General features: G+C 39.1%; 1 protein-coding gene across 9 annotated transcripts in view; it reads right to left on the bottom strand.

Moving 5' to 3' along the window:
• The window catches only part of NFASC (neurofascin), an 87,623-nt gene that overhangs the window by 36,003 nt on the left and 32,214 nt on the right, over positions 1-19,406 (bottom strand). For 6 of the 9 annotated variants that reach the window (XM_075196093.1, XM_075196096.1, XM_075196089.1 and 3 more), the window contains exons 2-10: positions 18,210-18,335; positions 16,468-16,485; positions 14,931-15,036; positions 13,817-14,013; positions 12,745-12,867; positions 11,840-12,010; positions 7,774-7,885; positions 4,948-5,132; positions 4,371-4,502 (exon numbers count right to left, since the gene is read on the bottom strand). In XM_075196093.1, coding sequence (XP_075052194.1) covers positions 4,371-4,502; positions 4,948-5,132; positions 7,774-7,885; positions 11,840-12,010; positions 12,745-12,867; positions 13,817-14,013; positions 14,931-15,036; positions 16,468-16,485; positions 18,210-18,335 — 1,170 coding nt within the window. The remainder of the gene's footprint in view (positions 1-4,370; positions 4,503-4,947; positions 5,133-7,773; positions 7,886-11,839; positions 12,011-12,744; positions 12,868-13,816; positions 14,014-14,930; positions 15,037-16,467; positions 16,486-18,209; positions 18,336-19,406) is intronic. The other 3 variants (XM_075196090.1, XM_075196092.1, XM_075196097.1) reach the window with 1 other exon arrangement.

Raw genomic sequence — 19,406 nt, 5'->3', positions numbered from 1 at the left:
AATCTGGTTGGATGAACTCCTGTGTCTACAATCATCTTCCAGTAGTCATCCAGCCACATCTAGAGCCAAATTGGCATTGATCATTTTGTCTATTGCTTGGGCTGAGTGGCAGGAGCAGCCTATATGTGGCCAGATTAAGCTCTAGCTATCAGGATTATTATTATACACATGTGTTTTATTGTACTGATAGATGTGCAGGTAGATTATTAGGCTACACCTACAACTGCTAGTAATAACTGTTGGCTTTGTATAGCTTTATAGCTGAAAATCTAAATATTTATCATACAACTAAAATCTTTATTTTTTTGTTAAACCTAATGTAGTATACTGGCCATTAGCTTGCATAGCATATATAACTTCATGTGCAACTATAAAATAGAACAGCAGTGCACAACACTTTTCTTCCCGCAAAAAGACTTAATTTGTCCACATGCTCTGATGTGCACTTTTAGGGGTATATTTACTAAACTGCGGGTTTGAAAAAGTGGAGATGTTGCCTATAGCAACCAATCAGATTCTAGTTCTCATTTGTTTAGTGCATTCTACAAAATGATAGCTAGAATCTGATTGGTTACTACAGGCAACATCTCCACTTTTTCAAACCCGCAGTTTGGTAAATATACCCCTTAGTGTAGTTCAAGGCATACTTCGATCAATGTACAAAAACTCCACACAAAACTGACAAATGTAATAAAGACAGTCCAGATTTCTGCTCAGTCTTGATGATTAATTTTAGCTATAACTGAAGTAGTAACTTAAACAGAGGAGTATTTAAGAAGATAAATGAAGGGTGGGGGAGTCAGGAGTTGGTACCAAGGCATATCTGTAGTTTAAAACACAGTGAGTAATATGGCTTTTTAGGTTTGATTGTTTAAAAGGGCAAACCTAGTGTCTTTGAACTTGAGCTAATCGTACCATATGGCACAGTAGTCATGAAATTTGTCTACAGAAGATAGAATCAAATCAGTCATAGTCATGTAATAGTCTAGCCTCACAAACCACCCCTTTATGGACAATGATGAAGGGGACTTCCAGTGGACCATTATCACAGCCTTCGCTGAGTTGTGAAGATGTCATAGTAAGGATTTCTTATATTGAACTATGGATATGATTATTATGTTAAGTATCCAGAAACTTTGGCAATCCGGAATCTCTGTTAATATGATTTCTCGATAGATGTTCATCCCAAAATTAGCGAATTTTGGAACATTCCCACCAAATGTGTAGGGGGTTCTCCGATTCCAAATTACATGTCCAACATAAATTGGATACTCCGGGATACATTTTTCCCAGATCCCGTTTCCAATCTTTGGCAAACTTAGGCAGTGAACAGAATGGGTTTCAATTAGGAGTCTGTAATTGGTCGAAAGGGTATGTTTAGGATGCTTGGAGATTGTACATAATGTTTCAAACAGGGTAAGTTCCCTTCCTGCCATTTTGGCATGTCTGGCATTATGAGGAAATGCTTCAGCTGTAGGTATTTCCAGATCTCAGCGTTGGGTAAGTTCCATTTAGTCTGGATATATTCAAATGAAAGGACGCCCCCTCTCCCAATAGCTAGCTGGCACAGAGAATCCCTGCTTGTGCCCAATGGTTAAAGGCCTTAGCTGAGGTTCCCAAAGAGAAGGCAGGGTTAGCAAACAGTGGGGTACGGGATGAGATAAAGGAAGATACGCGTTCCAATATCTGAAGTCTGCCCATCACGTCAACGTAGGAGTTATTGGTGTATGACGTATGGTGGGAAGGGTGTATAGCCACAGGGAGATCGAGGAAGAAGCTTTAAGCATAAATTCCCCCATAGCTAACCACTGCTTACAGCCACTACCCCTTGTCCAGTCCAAGATTTGATTCAGCAAAACTGCGTCATAGTATTTAGTAAAATGGGCAAATGCAGGCCACCTAGATGTTTTCGCCTATAAAGGGTGTCATGTTTAAATCGTGGCTTCCTATTCATCCAAAGAAAGTCACGTTTTGCCCGGTGTACATCAGAAGCCAGTTAATTGGGATGTGTATAGGAAGGGTGTGTAGGAGGTAGATAACTCTCGGGAGAAGGCCAATTTTAATAATATTGATTCTTTCAAACCAAGAAAAGCTTTTAGTGTGCCAAAAAATATTTGCGCATGTAATTAGTAATGGCTAGAAAGTTCTCTGCAGAAATCCGGGACACATCCTTGTTGATAATGACTCCTAAATACTTTATCCAGGTGGGATGTCATGCAAATGCAAAGGTGTGTCTCAGACCCTCAACAACAACCACAGGGGCAGAAATATTAAGTGCGACTGATTTTGTATAATTAATCTTAAAATTGGAAAGATTACCAAATATCTGGAATTTAGATAACAAATTAGGGATTGATTCAATGAGGTTGGTATGACAGCCAGGAGATCATCGGCAAACAGAGCTAGTTTATAAAGTTTCTCACCCACTCACAATCCGGAAATGTCTGGGTTAGCTCTAATAGAACTTGTGAGCGCCTCCGTACATAATATGAAAATTACTGGTGAGAATGGGCAGCCTTGTCTGGTGCAATTAGTAATCTCAACTGGGTCAGACAAATTCCTGTTAATCTTGATCCTGGCAATAGGGTTTGTATATAATTCCCGATTCCTATGGAGACCTACAGGACCCAAACCCAAGTGGTCCAACATCCTCAACATAAAATCCCTGTCAACCCAGTCAAAGGCCTTCTCAGCATCAGTTGACAGTAAAATTGAATGTGGTTTAAACACGAGACAAAGTGTATCAGGTCAATTATTTTGGTTGTGTTGTCTCAAGCCACTCTGCCCGGACAAATCCTACTTGGTCGGGGTGTATTAGTTTAGGTAAAATGAGCTTCACTTGGTGATGAGCATAGTGTAAAGCTTGAAGTCTACATTATGAAGAGAAATGGGCCTGTAGATGGGTCCAGAGAATCAGATTTCAATTGTAAACAAAAGTTAACTCTCCATTTCGTTGGTAGTCGTGTAATCGGAACTTAAAAACCCGTCACACACCACAATGACCAAAAAATCACGATGAGTATAACAGCGATAATATAATGATATCGAGTAACCATGTAACTGACAACTAGTATTTCCGGCAGCTAAAATCCCCTTCAAATGTAAAATGCGACTTTGAAAAACCCATACAATAAAAAAATGACGTCATTTTTAATGGACATCATGATAACTGCAGTTTTAAAGTGGCAATGGGTGGACCCACAGCCTGGATTACATTATTCAGGGTGTGGGTCCACCCATCTCCACTTTAAAAGAAAAAACTTTTTACGCTGTCAGTTACATTGTTAGTCTAAATCATTATATTATCGCTGTTATACTCATTGTGATTTTTTGGTCAGTGTGGCGTGTGTCGGATTTGTAAGTGCCGGGTTACCCTACCACACCCCTCCATTTGTTATTCTTCTTGATATATGTACATCAAGCTATTCTAAATTAAGATTTCTTAACACTAAATTAGTTTACTGGAAAAAACTTTCCTAAATTATATATACATTAATTTCCTTGTTACTACAGTGAACATTAAGCAAGTGCCTTGTATGCATATCCCAACCAATTTAAAAAATAATACTGATATATTGGAAGATTGAAACCCTTGAATCTTCCAATATATCAATAATGTAATCTTGATTAATATATTCTGAAAATACGTCCAACTATGATGCAGCCTCCCACCGTCTACCCCTAACCATTAAAACACCAAACTGGTTTCAATAGCTAGTACAAATAGTCATATCCATGTTCTACACATTAGGTAAACAATCGGTGGGTATATTTACTGAGGATTCATTTCCCTAGAATCATATTTAGTTATCTACTTAGCTCTTTGGCTTGAGTCTGAAGAGGAAAGCAATATGTAAATATTATCTCTATGACCTATTATTCACTGAAAGGGTACATACCCACTGGTGTCTGAATTATGCATTTACATTTATTTTTAACACATATAAAATGTATGTACATGGATGCAACAATAAATTACTGAGTCCACACCCATTTGTTTCTTTACTTGCATTGACATTGTGTTTTTACAAACACTCCTTTCCCCCACATTTGCCATGTTTCAAACCATTTGAAAACGTACAATCATCGCTAAAACGGCAGTAACAATGCATATTAAATATGTATGGAAAACGTATAGATTTTTTTCAGCATTTTTATTAGTGTTAAAAAACACATCTCAGACGGTGGGCATGTAGCAACAAAGGAATAAAATTATCCTTTATAAAATTTACAAATTTGTAATCTCTGAACCAAGTTGTGATCAGTGTTTGTTTTTATGTAATCTCCCCATGTACAATACTGCACAACATAAAGATATAGAAAACGGCTGCCCAGACCATTCCTCTCTACTTCTATCTGTGTATCCATACCTGGGATGGCTTCTCCATTCATCAGCCACTGAATGGTGGGTTTAGGGTTGCCATTGGCACGACAAACCAATCGACCATTTTCTCCTGGGGCTAATATCAGGTTCTTGGGTTCATCTAGCCAATAAGGAGCCGCTGACATAACAAAACAAATGTGAGAAATGGATATTAAATTCTTATGCCTGTCTTCTACATCTACACTGGAGAAGATTTTTTTGTGTTGAGCAATAGTAGGACTGGTGAAATCAGTGTATCGTTCATGCTCGCTGTGTGTATGGTTCACGTTGCTCTCAGTATAGGCACTGCATGGTATAGTGTGAGAGAAGCTGTTCTCTAACAGTGAAAGCTCAGATTGTAGATTAATTATGCATTATCCATTTTATCCAATTGGGATTTATCAATAGATGGCTCTTAAATGAAATTGCATTATTTGGTTTATGTGTGAGTGGATGTGTATTTAGCTCAGATATCTTTGCATGAAAGGAACACATCAAGTGCAACTAAACTGTCAAATTACTGCAGAAACTATATAATAGTCTCGTTAAAAAAGCCCAAAGTAGTTTATCACTGCAGTTCCTACCCTTCACCCGAACAGAGATTGTGTGTCTGATGCTGCCCATCCGGTTTGATGCCTGGCAAAAATACTCTCCACTGTCTTCCTCAGACACGGGTGCAATGCGAAGAGTCTTGTTGAAATTCTCAAACTTCAGTTTCTGACTAGGTAGCTCCCCTCCCTTCTTGTACCACATTATTTCAGGAGTTGGTCTGTAGAACACAAGCACAGAATCATTGGAAGTGGAAACAAATGTAGACCCTACTGTTCCTAGTAATGAATAATGAATTTAAGGGGAGGATTCAATTGCTGGCGATGTGCCGCGATTACCAGCTGTGCACACTGCCAGCCATTACTGTAAGAATCTCCGCTAATTTTCCTGCCCACCTCCGAGGGGTGCGAGGAAAAATGAGCGGAGATTCCTGCCATAACATTGGCACAATGTGCTTCCGTGGACGTTCCTGGGACGCATAACACTGAATTGAATCTCCTCCTGAGATATGTAATGCCTCCATATTGTAGATCTTAGTTCACAATGAGTAATAGAAAAATGTACTCCCTATATTATAGCCCCTTTCAATATCAACAATGGCTGGGACTTGCAGTGCACATACAGTCATGGACAAAAGTATTGAGAATGACACAAGTATTGGTTTGCACAAAGATTGCTGCTTCAGTGGTTTTAGACTTCTCTGTCAGACATTGTTATGGTATACTGAAGTAAAATTACAAGCATTTCATACGTGTCAAAAGTATTTAATGACAATAACATTAAGTTTATGCAAAGAGTCAATATTTGCAGTGTTGACCCTTCTTTTTGAAGACCACTGCAATTCGCCCCGGCATGTTGTCAATCAACTTCTGGGCTACATACTGACTGATGGCCGCCCATTTTTGCCTAATCAATGCTTGGAGTTTGTCAGAGTTTGTGGGTTTTTGTTTGTCCACCCGCCTCTTGAGGATTGACCACAAGTTCTGGGATTAAGGTCTGGGGAGTTTCCTGGCCATAGACCCAAAATTTCGATGTTTTGATCCCCGAGCCACTTAGTTATCACTTTTGCTTTATGGCAAGGTGCTCCATCATGCTGGAAAAGGCATTGTTCCTCACCAAACTGTTCTTGGATGGTTGGAAGAAGTTGCTCTTGGAGGATGTGTTGGTACCTTTATTTATTCATGGCTGTGTTCTTAGGCAAAATTGTGAGTGAGCCTACTCCCTTGGCTGAGAAGCAATCCCACACATGAATGATCTCAGGATGCTCTACTGTTGGCATGACACAGGACTGATGGTAGCGCTTACCTTTCCTTCTCTGAACAAGCATTTTCCAGATGCCCCAAACAATCTGAATGGGGATTCACCTGACAAAATTACTTTACCCCAGTCCTCAGCAGTCCAATCTCTGTACCTTTTGCAGAATATCGGTCTGTTCTGATGTTTTTTCAGGAGAGAAGTGGCTTCTTTGCTGGCCTTCTTGACACCAGGCCATCCTCCAAAAGTCTTCGCCTCACTGTGCGTACAGATGCACTCACACCTGCCTGCTGCCATTCCTGAGCAAGCTCTGCACTGGTGGTGCCCAGATCCCGCAGCTGAATCAACTTTAGGAGATGGTCCTGGCGCTTGCTGGACGTTCTTGGGCACCCTGAAGCCTTCTTCACAACTATTGAACTTCTCTTCTTGAAGTTCTTGATGATCCGATAAATGGTTGATTTAGGTGCAATCTTACTAGCAGCAATATTCTTTCCTGTGAAGCACTCTTTGTGCAAAGCAATGATGACTGCACGTGTTTCCTTGCAGGTAACCATGGTTAACAGAGGAAAAACAATGATTTCAAGCACCACCCTCCTTTTATAGCTTCCAGTCTATTATTCTAACTCAATTAGCATGATAGAGTGATCTCCAGCCTTGTCCTCGTCAACACTGTCACATGTGTTAACGAGAGAATTACTGACCTGTTGTCAGCTGGTCCTTTTGTGGCAGGCCTGAAATGCAGTGGAAATGTTGATTTTGGGATAAAGTTTATTGACATGGCAAAGAGGGGCTTTGAAATTAATTGCAATTCATCTGATCACTTTTTATGACTTTCTGGAATATATGCAAATTGCCATCATAAAAACTGAGACTGCAGACTTTGTGAAAAATAATATTTGTTTCATTCTCAAAACTTTTGACCATGACTGTACATTAATGTAAATGATGAGTGCCTTTCGCTCTTGCTCTGGAATAGGAACTGAGGTTTGCCTTTGAAAAGACATAACTATATTTCCCTGGAGACAGATTTGTGATCTGCTTCCTCCTCCGTGAACACATTTCCCTCCATGAACACACTTACTTAATGTGATACATAATATAATACAAAAGTAATGTCAATGTATTTATGAAATCCTGTAAATAATTTCTCAGTTCTGATGTCATCACTTTAGCATTCATTAGGACAACTTGTGTTTTAATAGGAATAATGAAGGTACAACTCTAAACTATTATGGATCTTAGATATCACCTCAGATTTCCATAACCTGTATAAAAGCATATGGTGCGGGAAATGCTTAATGACTTCCTTCTAATTTACAGAAGAGGATACATAAAATGCTGACACACTTTGTATAGTAATAATCTTGGGATAGCCAGGACTGGCGGAATTCGGTAAGCTTGGTAAGCGCGAGAGTTGGCACCAATAAAATATATTTTTCGGTGCTAGCGATCACCCCCATTATGCTCCGAGTCTCCGGTCTAAACAGAGCAGGTATCAGAATAAGCCTATGCGTCATCTCAGTGCAGGGGGGCACTGGAGATTCCAGGACTGGCGCTGACGACAGTAGCACTGAATAGAGGTATTATAGAAACGCTACAATACTTACACCCCGGAGGCGATACACTCTAGAAGCAGATCTTCATCACGCAACACCAGTTTGGTGCTAGAAGTCCCTGTAGGCAGCAAAAATGTTGGAGTTCTTTCAGGTACCTCCCGGGCTGAGAACGAAAAATTTTATTAATTTACCATTATCAGATAAGTTATATCAGAGTGAACTTGGACCATGCAGACCATCACACAAATCTATAGGTACCCTGTAAGTAAGTTAATTAAACATAGTAATTACATCTGGTATTTCTCTAAAGCAGCAATTTCAAGATCTCCAAAAATGAAGCCTAATCATAAAGGAGGGGGCCATATCCACTACTGTTGTTGCCAAAGATTGAACAATAATTGCATTTTCCGTGTTATGTGCATTACTGAGGCCATTTATTAGCAATAATTTAACTAATAACATTTTGGCATCTGCTAATCCTTACACAATACTATGTAGGTTATAAGAGGAGGAGGGCTGTAAAAACAGAAGTGTTATATTTTTCACGTGATCAAAACAAAGACAAATGTTTATCTCTACAATTTACTACAATAAATTGCTGCTTTAGTGCCATATCCCATTGGAAATCATTCGTTTTACATCTCTTTAGTGAGATTCAATCTATTACTTCAGGCACCTGCTCTCTGTTTAAGGATCTGTGTACAACCCCCATGGGACCCCCAATCGGTCTGGAGCACAGAGTTAGTCAATTACTTGTTAATTAGTGAGAACCCATCAGTAGGTTTATAGTATGAGCCTCTCAAGCCCGCAGCTCAGTGTTCCTCACTTTATTTGCCTTGTCTTCAGAGACTATTCATTTTTATCGGATACATTGATGGCTTTATAATTAAACAGAGTGATGATTAAGATGAAAAAAACTATGTAATAAAAACTAGAAATAAAAAGATAAATGCAAAAACTCTTGTTGTGGTAGTGTAGCACTCTTGCTCGAAAATAGTCAGTATTAACCGCCAAGGTGAATGGACTTGAATGTGTCCTTGTTGTCCCAGGCTAGTCCCTTTTTTGCTACTGGAGATTTCAAATTATTGTATCAACAAAAAAGTGATGTTCTGCATTAACATCTGATGAATTATTTATTGTTTGCAAGCCTTGCTGGCTAGAGCATATTTTAGAACATTCAGGGCTGTTTTATTAGGTGCCAGTACTCCCATCAATAGGTGAATAACCAAATAAGTATAGGTTTCTATGAGTGTTCAAGTGCATTTTTCACTCAAAAATCATGGTAGTTCATGTTTTGGTGCTCGAGAAAAGCACTAATTAATCCTTGTCCAGCTGGTGCTTCTGTCAATGACTCTCAAGATAAGTTCTTCATTACCGCTACTGTTCAGAGTGTCCCAAGCCCAGAAAGGTTGCGTTTCTCATGATGAAGGATACCATTATTTGTATGAGCACTTATTATCATCACAAAGAGAATACATATCAAGTTGCTTCTGGGTATGTTTTCCAGGGATAGGCTCAGTTGTATGTTGTGAACCTAGTGGATGTCAGTTAAACATATACACTTCATAAAACTATAAAAGGTATCTCAGACGATGATTTCACTGAGACCCATTGATGTAAGTAAAATATCCTGCTGCCTAAAAAGCAATGGTCACATGAAGCTTAAAAGTGTGAAGACCAGAAGTCAAAAGTGCAAAGCCAGCCTTGGTTACAAAGCCAAATAAAGCAACAGCGACACAGTAATTAAAGCAAGGAAAAGATAAGGGGCAAGTGAAGCTCAGCATACATATAATGGCTATAACAGCACTGACAAAGTGGGGAGTATCTTGGGATGACAAAATAAAATGATTTATATGCAGCCCTAATTTCAATGTTTTTGTAAGGTCTTAAGTAGATGAAGACTTATGAGGTTAGTTTTCCTTTTTTCAAAATTCTACATTAATAACTATTATTTTTAGTCTATTGACATATAAGTGACAGCTGATTGTGAATTAACTTTCACTAGTCATGCATGTGTCTGTCTTTCTGTGTACTTATTTATGGGACTGAGAACTGTCCAGTATAAGTGTATTATATATTTAGTAATTACCAATCAATAAAACTAGCTCTTTACAAGGGCTTGCATTTCATGTTTCTGAGCAGCTTCAAGGCCAGAGTTTCTCAGCCTTCAGGCATTGTTATGAATAGAGTGAGAGTGGTTAGCTAGAAGGTGAGATTGGATGGAGGTCTAAGGACCCCAAGGACTCACCATGGTACATTATAGTGAGGTTCACAGTGGAATGTATTGCAGAGTCATTACGGGAACTCTCTGGAATAAACAAGACATGGTGAGAGCCCCAGAGGTACATACTTGCAGTGGAAGATGAGAAAGTGAAACATCGTAGAGGATGAAGTGAAGTAGAAAAGATGAGTAGGAAAAAATGTAAATAATAAAGTCTCAAATAAGAAACAAAGGCTAGGTAAGAGATGCAGAATTAAAAGACCTGAGTGTGCTGGAACCATGCACGATACAGAAAGTATATATAATTGGATGTGATAGAGTGCAGATAGGTATGGGATTCTTCAAAATGCAAGTAAGCATTTTTAAAATAATAATCTTTTCAGGAATGTCACACATATTTTTCTATGTGAACTGCACCAAAGTTATAGCAACGCCATGTTAACTTCAATAATAAATTTGCCACTATATTTTCATAGATACGTTAAAATGTGCAAGGGTTCAATATTAAATAGAGGATATTCATATATAATCCTATATAGAGGATGTTTTACCTATTGTAAAAGAACTTAACTAAAAGAAGTGACACAAAAAACTGAGAAATGGTTGATGAATAAAAGGTTTTTGTAAAAGAGAAGAATGGAAATAGACAAAATGAAATGGCTACAAAAATAGCAGAAAAGTACACAGAGGCAGCAGCATCCAGACAGCGAGACAACTGCATTAATATGCTTCAGGAGGCAACAAAGAAAGTTTAAGGGATCTGCGAGAGCTAATGACCAGGAGTTATTACATTTCTAGCAAACATCTGATAATTGGCAAAATAAACAAAATAATTGGGAAAAAAACAACAAAGAACAGCAGCAGGAGGAAGCATTTCTGCAGGATTTTCTGTGACATGAAATTTATTACTACTGTGTCTTGTGTTTATAAAACATATTCTAAGGTGCAGTACAATTTGACTTTGTTAGTCCATTGAAACATTGATTCTTCATAAAATGGCTTTGAGACCAACAGACAGATGCAAAATGTAAAACATAATCAAGCTGCTAGCAGTGTGGGATTAGCAGACTTCTATTCAATTATGACTTGCTTTACAGAATGATTGTCTGTTTTGTAGACCTTTTTTTACTAGTTACAGCGAGTGTTTTGTTCATATAATATACTGTTTTCTAAATCCAATCTAGTATTCTAACATGTTCATGTTACAATGCACCTAACATCCACACACACTAGAGGGAGCCATGACGTCCCTGGAGGATGTCACTGGTTCCTAAGTAAATTGATAGGTTGTGTTTTTCAAAATACTGCTACAGGCCATAAACTCCACTGCGTGCACATGACAGGTACATAATAATGTCACCATTAAAAACACAATTGGAGTGTATTGGTGAGATTTATTTTAGTCTTTTTGCAGAGGAGCAATATGGTAGCTTCCACTAACCTAATAAATACAAATAATCAGAGACTCAGCTACACTGTGCACAATAATGTAAACCTATATGATCTATTAACAGTTACAGAAAAATGTGGAGTGGATATAAACTGCATGTGTATTAATACACTATATGCCTAATAAAGAAACAATTACAATGAAAAAATGTCATAATCTAATGGCTTTTGCTGAGGGACTCTTCAGACAAAGTCTACCAGTAGCTCTTAAACTACAGTCAGGTACACTTGTACTTTCTGCTGGTACCTGTGTTCAGTCCTGTCTACTGATGGGTAAATACCATGCATGAGTAAATAGGACTGCACTGTAACAGTTAGAAACCTTGGTACAAAGGATTCAGTTTGCTGATGCTTTACATGCACCTGTAAAACCTGAGAAACAGAAGATGTAACTGTATATATTAAGCCAAAGCCTGCTTACACCACAGCGAATGAGGAGCCACTTACTGGTCAGCACTTTGAGAGTATAGGCATTCTTCTGCTGGATGGTGTGCGTGAAATGGGAGCGAGCATTGCAGCTGTAATCGGTCAGTGCATCCTCACGTAGGACATTAGAGAAGTAGAGATCCCCATTCAGACCCTGAGACACTCGTCTGTTCTGTGTAATTGGCTCCATGGCTACAGAGAGAGAGAGAGAGAGAGAGAGAGAGAGAGAGAGAGAGAGAGAGAAAGAGCGATTTACTAAATCAGAGTAGGGGAAGTGTGTGCACCTTCAATGTACATTGCCAGGCCGCCATCACCTCCAGGAACCATAGAGGCTGCACCTCCTGAGGCCAAGGTAGGTCCACCACTGCTATATCCCTCACCTTTTATCTGCTCTTTCAATTTCCCCACAGAACCCCTGCTTAATCTCACCCCTCACACCCACCCAGTGTCAGACATACCAGAATTAGAGAAAGAAGGCTTGAAAAACCAAGTATCTCTCTTACCGGTGGACATATATATATATATATATATATATATATATATATATATATATATATATATTTATATATTATAAGTACAGTCCCAATCTTCAAAAAGAGTCTGATGTTGTTTATTTCCTGTGCACAGACTTCACTGTGTAGAGTACAGCTAACCGCACCATGGCATTGTCCTCACCCTACACAATATTAGCCAGGGAAATATGTGGAAGGAATAGCTGGCTGGTGAGTCCTATACCTGATAGTGTTATATTAATATGCCCAATTTCTTGTAAATACGTTTTCTTTCTTTTCAAGATACATCTTAACAAAAACATGTAAACATGTATTCCAACAGATATATATTTAAAACACATACACATGGATACTGAGTGAGACTATGCTGTATTGTATGCAGATCACATCAGCCCACCCGTATCTCCCACTTACAGCTGCTCATCCAGAATATGACCGGAGGAGGGAGACTAGGGGGAGGGTTGCATTGCAGAGTGAGGGAAGCCCCCTCACTTACGACAACAGGGTCCAGCTTTTCCTTAGGCCACAGTGGGGATCCTGTAGAAGGAAGACAGGTAGAGGTTCATGGTAAGTGAAGTAGACTGAGCGATATTACAGCGTAAGATGACATTTCTATGTGCTTTCACTGGAGGGATACAAAAGTGAATAAATCCCTAAGTAGCTCTAAATATTCTCAATGATAACAATAGTATCTTCTGACAACTTCTAGCCTTGACATTTAAATAAACATTCCACTTCACTATATATTTCACTCCAATGTTATATTGCCTAGGCATAGTTAACACAACAAAACATTTCTGTGTTCATTCCATGCACTGCAAGCTGTAAGCCTGAGGAAATATAACTGGCCTCCGATCCCAACATAAAGACTCCTGTTCTCCCACATTATCAAACAGAAGATCTGTTAAACAAGCAGTATTAAACCTTTTAACCCTAGTTTTATCCATTAATGTCACTGTTGAATACAGCTGCAATACAAAAAGGATTATTTCAAAGTAAATTGAAGTTCTTTTTATTTTTTATTATTTTTAGAGCAGTTTTATTTGTATGGTGGATGGGGGGACAGGGGACGAGGCCATTCTCCTGCTTCTAATCTCCTACATGACCATTTGTTTACAAGCAACGTACACTGTAAATTAGACAAATTTCCTTGCTGCCTGAGCATGGTTACACCTGTGGTTCAATGAACACGAGTACATAAATCATGAGGCCAAACCTGGCCGTAGGCACAAGAGGAAATGGGTATGTGGTCATTGGGTAACTGGCCTGATACAGCTGCCTCGGTTTGCTTCATCATATATCCCTGAACAATACTCATGGGTTTCAGAAGACAATCCTGCCACTGGAAATCTTTTACAGTTTATTTTGTCAGATCATGTATGTCTATTAATAGATTTGGTGTAAATGGATTCCTGTAATTGTTTTACTGCTTTTGCCATCCATCTGTGCTATGAGTCCACTGTGTTACTGCTCCCTGGGAACTTACTGGAGACTTGCAGCAAGATCTTATTGGAAAGGGCTGTCCCATGCCGGTTACGAGCAAAGCACTGATATTCTCCTTCGTAGTCCTCAGGCCGCCCACCCCCGTAAATGTCTATGACGAGGGTTCCGGACCTCCTGCGGAATGAAACTTTTGGATCTTTGGCCACATTATAAAATTTCCCATTCCGTGTCCATGTAAATCTAGAGGAATAAAACCATCATGTTAATAGCAATATGAAATAGGACTTTAGAGAGATTATTATTACTACTGTTTATATAGCACCAATCATATTAGATTGTAATATGACAATATTACAAAATTAGATTGTACGCTCCTCTGAGCAGGGCCATCTCTCCTCCTGTTTCCACCACTTCTAACTCTGCTCTCCAGCTACTTAGCCCTCCTCCTCGAGGGTCCTCCACCCCACGTCCACTCTCGCTCCCTCCTCCCCCCTGGGGGTCTCCCTGTCTTCCGCGCCCTCCTTCTTGGGCCCCGTCATTTGCGGATCCTCCCTCCCCTTCCCCGCCCTCTCTAGCTGTGCATTGAGCGTACTGAGTTGCTGTGTTTACTGTACTGTGCTGTCTCCCATTGTATTGTGATTTTGTTTGTCTCTGTACGGCGCTGCGGATGCCTTGTGGCGCCTTATAAATAAATATTAATAATAATAATAATAATAATAATATTACACAGCACTGTACATAGAATATGTAATCATTCACATCTTTCCCTGCCCCATTATATAATAATAGAGAAGATTTGCTCTGATGATATATTTTATTGTGTAATTTGCAAATAGATAAAGTATAAAAAAGTAATCTGTTTAATACATTGCTGCTCACAAAGTACTTTTATTGACCCAAGTCTTGACTTAAGCCAAAGCTGCAAAGAAATATGACAGCGTGCAGTGATCAACATCTGAATGATTTTATGAATAATCAGAGATGTTTTGAGCAACAACAATAGGCAGGATTGTACAGTTCACACAATTCTGCACCAAAATATTTGTTTCACCTCTATTTCCATTTTGTCAGGCTAATGTTACAGTAGACTTAATCTAAAACAGGAAAACACACACAGAGGGCAGTAGTGGTTCCTATTCCATTCACATTATACTTACGTGGGATGTGGGTTTCCCTGAGCCTCACACTCAATGATAATGTTATCCCGTGGATCAACAATATAATTCTTCACAGATTGCTTGTTAATGGTTGGAGGTTGAAGTACTGCAGAAAGAACATAGATTCAGTTAGGTCTTCCACGAGTACATATCTCCAACGCCTTCTGGGATCATGCAGCTGCCAAGCAGTCAAAGGGCTCCCGCAATTGCTAACACACACATTACCAAACAAGCAGACAGCTGTATAATGCACAAATATGACTAGTATAAGGTGGCAGCTTCTTTTTCTCATACTGTATGTCTCTGTGCTTCTCAAAACTATTATATATACCTCACCTTCCTTATATTTGGTTATAAAGATTAGTCTGGAGATTTGAACCAAAAGTTAATGGAATCCTTTCAAACACAACCATTCATGTGTCTGTAAATGTAATGTTGCACATATGTAGCCAATCCAATGTGGGCTATGGTTTTCTGTATAGGTGGCTTGTCAGCATGGCTGTGTCTATGAGCATAAAGAGGGCCTGACTCCTGTTGAAGTGGACTATTTTCCCCAGGGCAACTACTGAGATAAGAGTCAGTAAAATGGGATGAACTTGTCTAGGTCATAAAAAATGGCCATTATCAAACAGAAAAACCAGTCGGCAATCAGTGTGCCTCAAGCATTTTCTTTAGAAGAGTGTAACTGAACCACAGACTGCAGCACTAGCAATCTGCACAGCAAAACATATAGGTTGCTTCTTCCTATTGATCATTTTTTTCTTTGCTCCATACCACCACTTTTTTGCAAGAGTGAAATCATGAACCTCCCCTCCTTCCTGACTCAGAGGACTTCAGACTTAGGTAAATCTGGACAGCTTTTATCAGATATGATCAGTTCTCCTCTGAACCGTTTAGGTTGACCGTTTAGGAGCTCACATACAGGAGCTGGTGGGCAGGGGGGCATCTACCCTCCAAGCAGGTCCCATAGTGGGCTACCATGGGCTGGGTCAGACACATACTTTCATTGCCTAACGGTTAGGCCCTAACCTGAATATTTGCTGTTAGTTTCCATGCAGTAAATAAAATCAACCAATCAGACACATACTTTCATTGCCTAACCCGCAGCAGCCTGATAAAAACATATTGTTAATTGGTTGCTTTGATTCTGTGAAGCTTATGCACCTGCATGCAATATTAGCAAATAAGTCCTAATATTTGCACATGTCTTAGCTTTCAGTTTATATCCCCTGAGACTGGGTAAACAAAGCGCTAAGTTAACCCTTACGGGACAGTATTATTGAGTCAGCTGAACATACCTCAGCTGCCCAGCAATATATTATTGTTAAATAATATATACAATTGATAAATTGTTTTGATTTTGATTTGTGCTCATTTTTCAGTTTCCTGGGGGTTTTTTTGTTTAAAATGTAACAAGCTGAAACACAAGCAAAAGAAAAATTAGGTGCTTGAAAAGGGACAAAGATTGTGGCCTATTCATTTTGTCAATTTTGCCAATGTAAGCTAGAAGCAAACAGATCTCCAGAATGAAACTTACGGTCTCGTTGAATATTTGCTGTTAGTTTCCATGAGTGCAAATGGGAGGTTGAAGAAGAGACAAGGTTAGTCAACAAAAAAATGAAATAAAATACAAAACGTGTGTAAATGTAAAACTTTCTCCTAAAGGTTACAACTGACAATTTTTGAGGGTGAGGGTTTATTACACAAAACAACAATAGACACATATATAAAATACATATAAACAATAAATTTAATCACAACAACCTCACTTTATTTACAAATATATTATTTTACATACAAACATAAAAAGACACAAAGTTATAATATCAAATTCACATAGATCAGATCAGTGGTTGAAGTGGACAGTTAGAAGTGGCGGTATGATAAATGTAATGGCATCTGATAGTGTTACAATGAAGGAAGTAAGAGAAGTGGCGGTTTGGCATACCACCACATACCAGACCACTTCCACCACTTGTTCACATGATATACCAGAATCAAATTGCTATTAACAAAGCAAAGATGGTTACCAATATCAAGCAGGTGACGTTCAGTTTATATTGAACTATGTGTTGGTGTCAGAAAATGCAATGGGTGCAGTGGGAGCGGACACTACAGGGCAGGAGATGAGGGAGACCATCAATGCCAGGTCAATATCTCCCCTCCCTTCAATACTCCCTGCTGCAGCCAAGACGCCCGCTCTGCTCTCAAACTGTTCCATCCCTCTGTGTAAATCTATATTGAATTGAAGTAGGCCCCATGGGTCATTTTTTAACAAATAAATGCCCTACTAGGCATCTTTAGTTGTACAGACACACCCTCTATTAAATTGTATCTAAAGGCTGGACTTTCTTCAAAGTTTACATTCCATAAGCAGTCCATACAGACTGTCCTCCACTGCTGCGTCATTTGCCCAGCATTGTAGGCTTATATTGAAATTGAAACCAAAAATCAAGATTTGTATTCACTCTATACAGTTTTGAAATTTCAGGAAAGAGAAAAGAGGTGTGCATTTATTTCCTGGTTAACTTGTCACTCCCTCTGTGAAGCCTCCTAAATATAAATATACTGCACCTGCACCTGGCCTCACCAGCAGTCTGACCTCATTTACTTTTCAGGCTTCTAAATTAGCCGTGGGTAAATTATGGCATTCCTCTATGGCTGAAATCAACTCGGTTAAGGCTCATGGATAAGGATCAATAAAAAGATGCCAAATGCATTAATGTCTAAGATAGAAGAGGATTAAACTCAACGATGTGCTCAAATAGAGTATTCATGGCTATGTGCAATGTCTGGCCTGATGTGATTCTGCCTTCTCTGGTTATGAGGGGGAGGCTGGTATGTATAATGTGTCACTAGAGAGCAGCAGCTGCTCTGATTCTTCTTAACTACCACCTGCAATGCAGGACAGTTCTGAGTGTCATTGTGCAAGATCACTAGGCCATTGTGGTCAAAAGGCCCCAAGCGTCACTGGGTCCTTGAGGTATTGTATGGGAGCAGTGGTGGATGCTAAGGGTCACAGCTTGTTGTTACAGCCTGTAATGTTACCATCTGCACAACATACATGGCTGCACAAGCAGCTCAGGTAAAACATTGTCCATAGATCCATAAACACAAATGTCTGTGATTATAGATAGCTGATTACAATTGTCACATAATTACTTATATTGATATGATGAATCAGCTACGGTCTTTCATTCTAGACACTAAAATGAAGACAAGAAGGTAATAAATTATTATTATCAATATTTATAAACAATCTTTCTCCATTTAACTTACAGTCCAGAGGTACATCAATGGTGCAAACCAGCTTAAGAAGGAAAAGGATATAAGATAGCCATAAGCCAGGGTGAGACTTCATTCTGTTCCTCAGGGCGCAGTGTGAGTGTGCTGTGCTTGACCGTCCTACAGCAGAAGGAGAACAAGAGAATCAGTGTGACAAAGTGTTTTGCAGTTTTCAAAATGCTCCGTCAGCTTCAAACACTTTGGCTATATAAATAAATAGATGATGATAATGATGATGATGATGATGATCTTTCGCATTTATTTATATAGTGTCAGCATATTCTTTGGCAGCATACAAAAGCAGGCAAATAGCAAATCACATAGGAATTAAACATTTTAGCCTGAAGTATCGATTTTGTTACAAAACACAACAGTTAATGTTAAACACAGGAGTGGCAAAATTTCATAAACCAGATTGTAATGATATTCAATTAGATAACATTTTATATTTGCCCTATATAAAGAAACCAACTGGATGGCTGTACAATACATCAGCCGGAGCCGTGTAGCTGTAAAATGCTTTGCACAGAACTAATGCAATACATACAATATTTTTTATATGTGTTTATATATTTATCTGGGAATCTATATGTTAAGGTGCAAACAAAATAGAATATCTCTTTTTTTATTTACATACATCCTCTATATTTCACAGCTTCATAGTGTTAATTGGCTGAATAAAAGCATTTCAATTATAATACTATTTAGTCTTAGATTTTTACTAACAAACATGTATTTGCATATTGAGAACAGAAGTTAAGTGTCTGCCACGATATCATGCGCTCCCACACTCATCCACCACACTCTCTATTGCTCCGCTCCCCTCTCATTTGCACAAGTTTAACATACAGCCTCAGGCTCTGCTCTCTGTCCATCTGCCTGAAGACCCAGCTGCTGCACACTTCACACCACCTCCCCAGCCCTCTCTGGTGAGTGCTATTATGCTACAGACCTGGAAATCCATCTGTCTATGTTGTGGCTATCAGTCACTGTCCAGAGCTTTGTCCCACATGCAAGATGTCATAGGCAGTAATAGCCAGGTAGAAAGTGGCAATTACCTGACAACCTTAAAGTCCCCAACTGATATGTCATGTGACTTCTCTGCCTCTGAAATGCCACTTTAGCAAATTAAGCATATATATAAACAGTGTCTCGTCAGTAAATGCACAGGAATCCACTCGAAATAATCTG

This window comes from Mixophyes fleayi, chromosome 2, assembly GCF_038048845.1.
Source record: "Mixophyes fleayi isolate aMixFle1 chromosome 2, aMixFle1.hap1, whole genome shotgun sequence".
Classification (NCBI taxonomy): Eukaryota; Metazoa; Chordata; class Amphibia; order Anura; family Limnodynastidae; genus Mixophyes; species Mixophyes fleayi.
The sequence above is the reverse complement of the archived record's forward strand: the minus strand, read 5'-3'. Positions and strand labels throughout refer to the sequence as shown.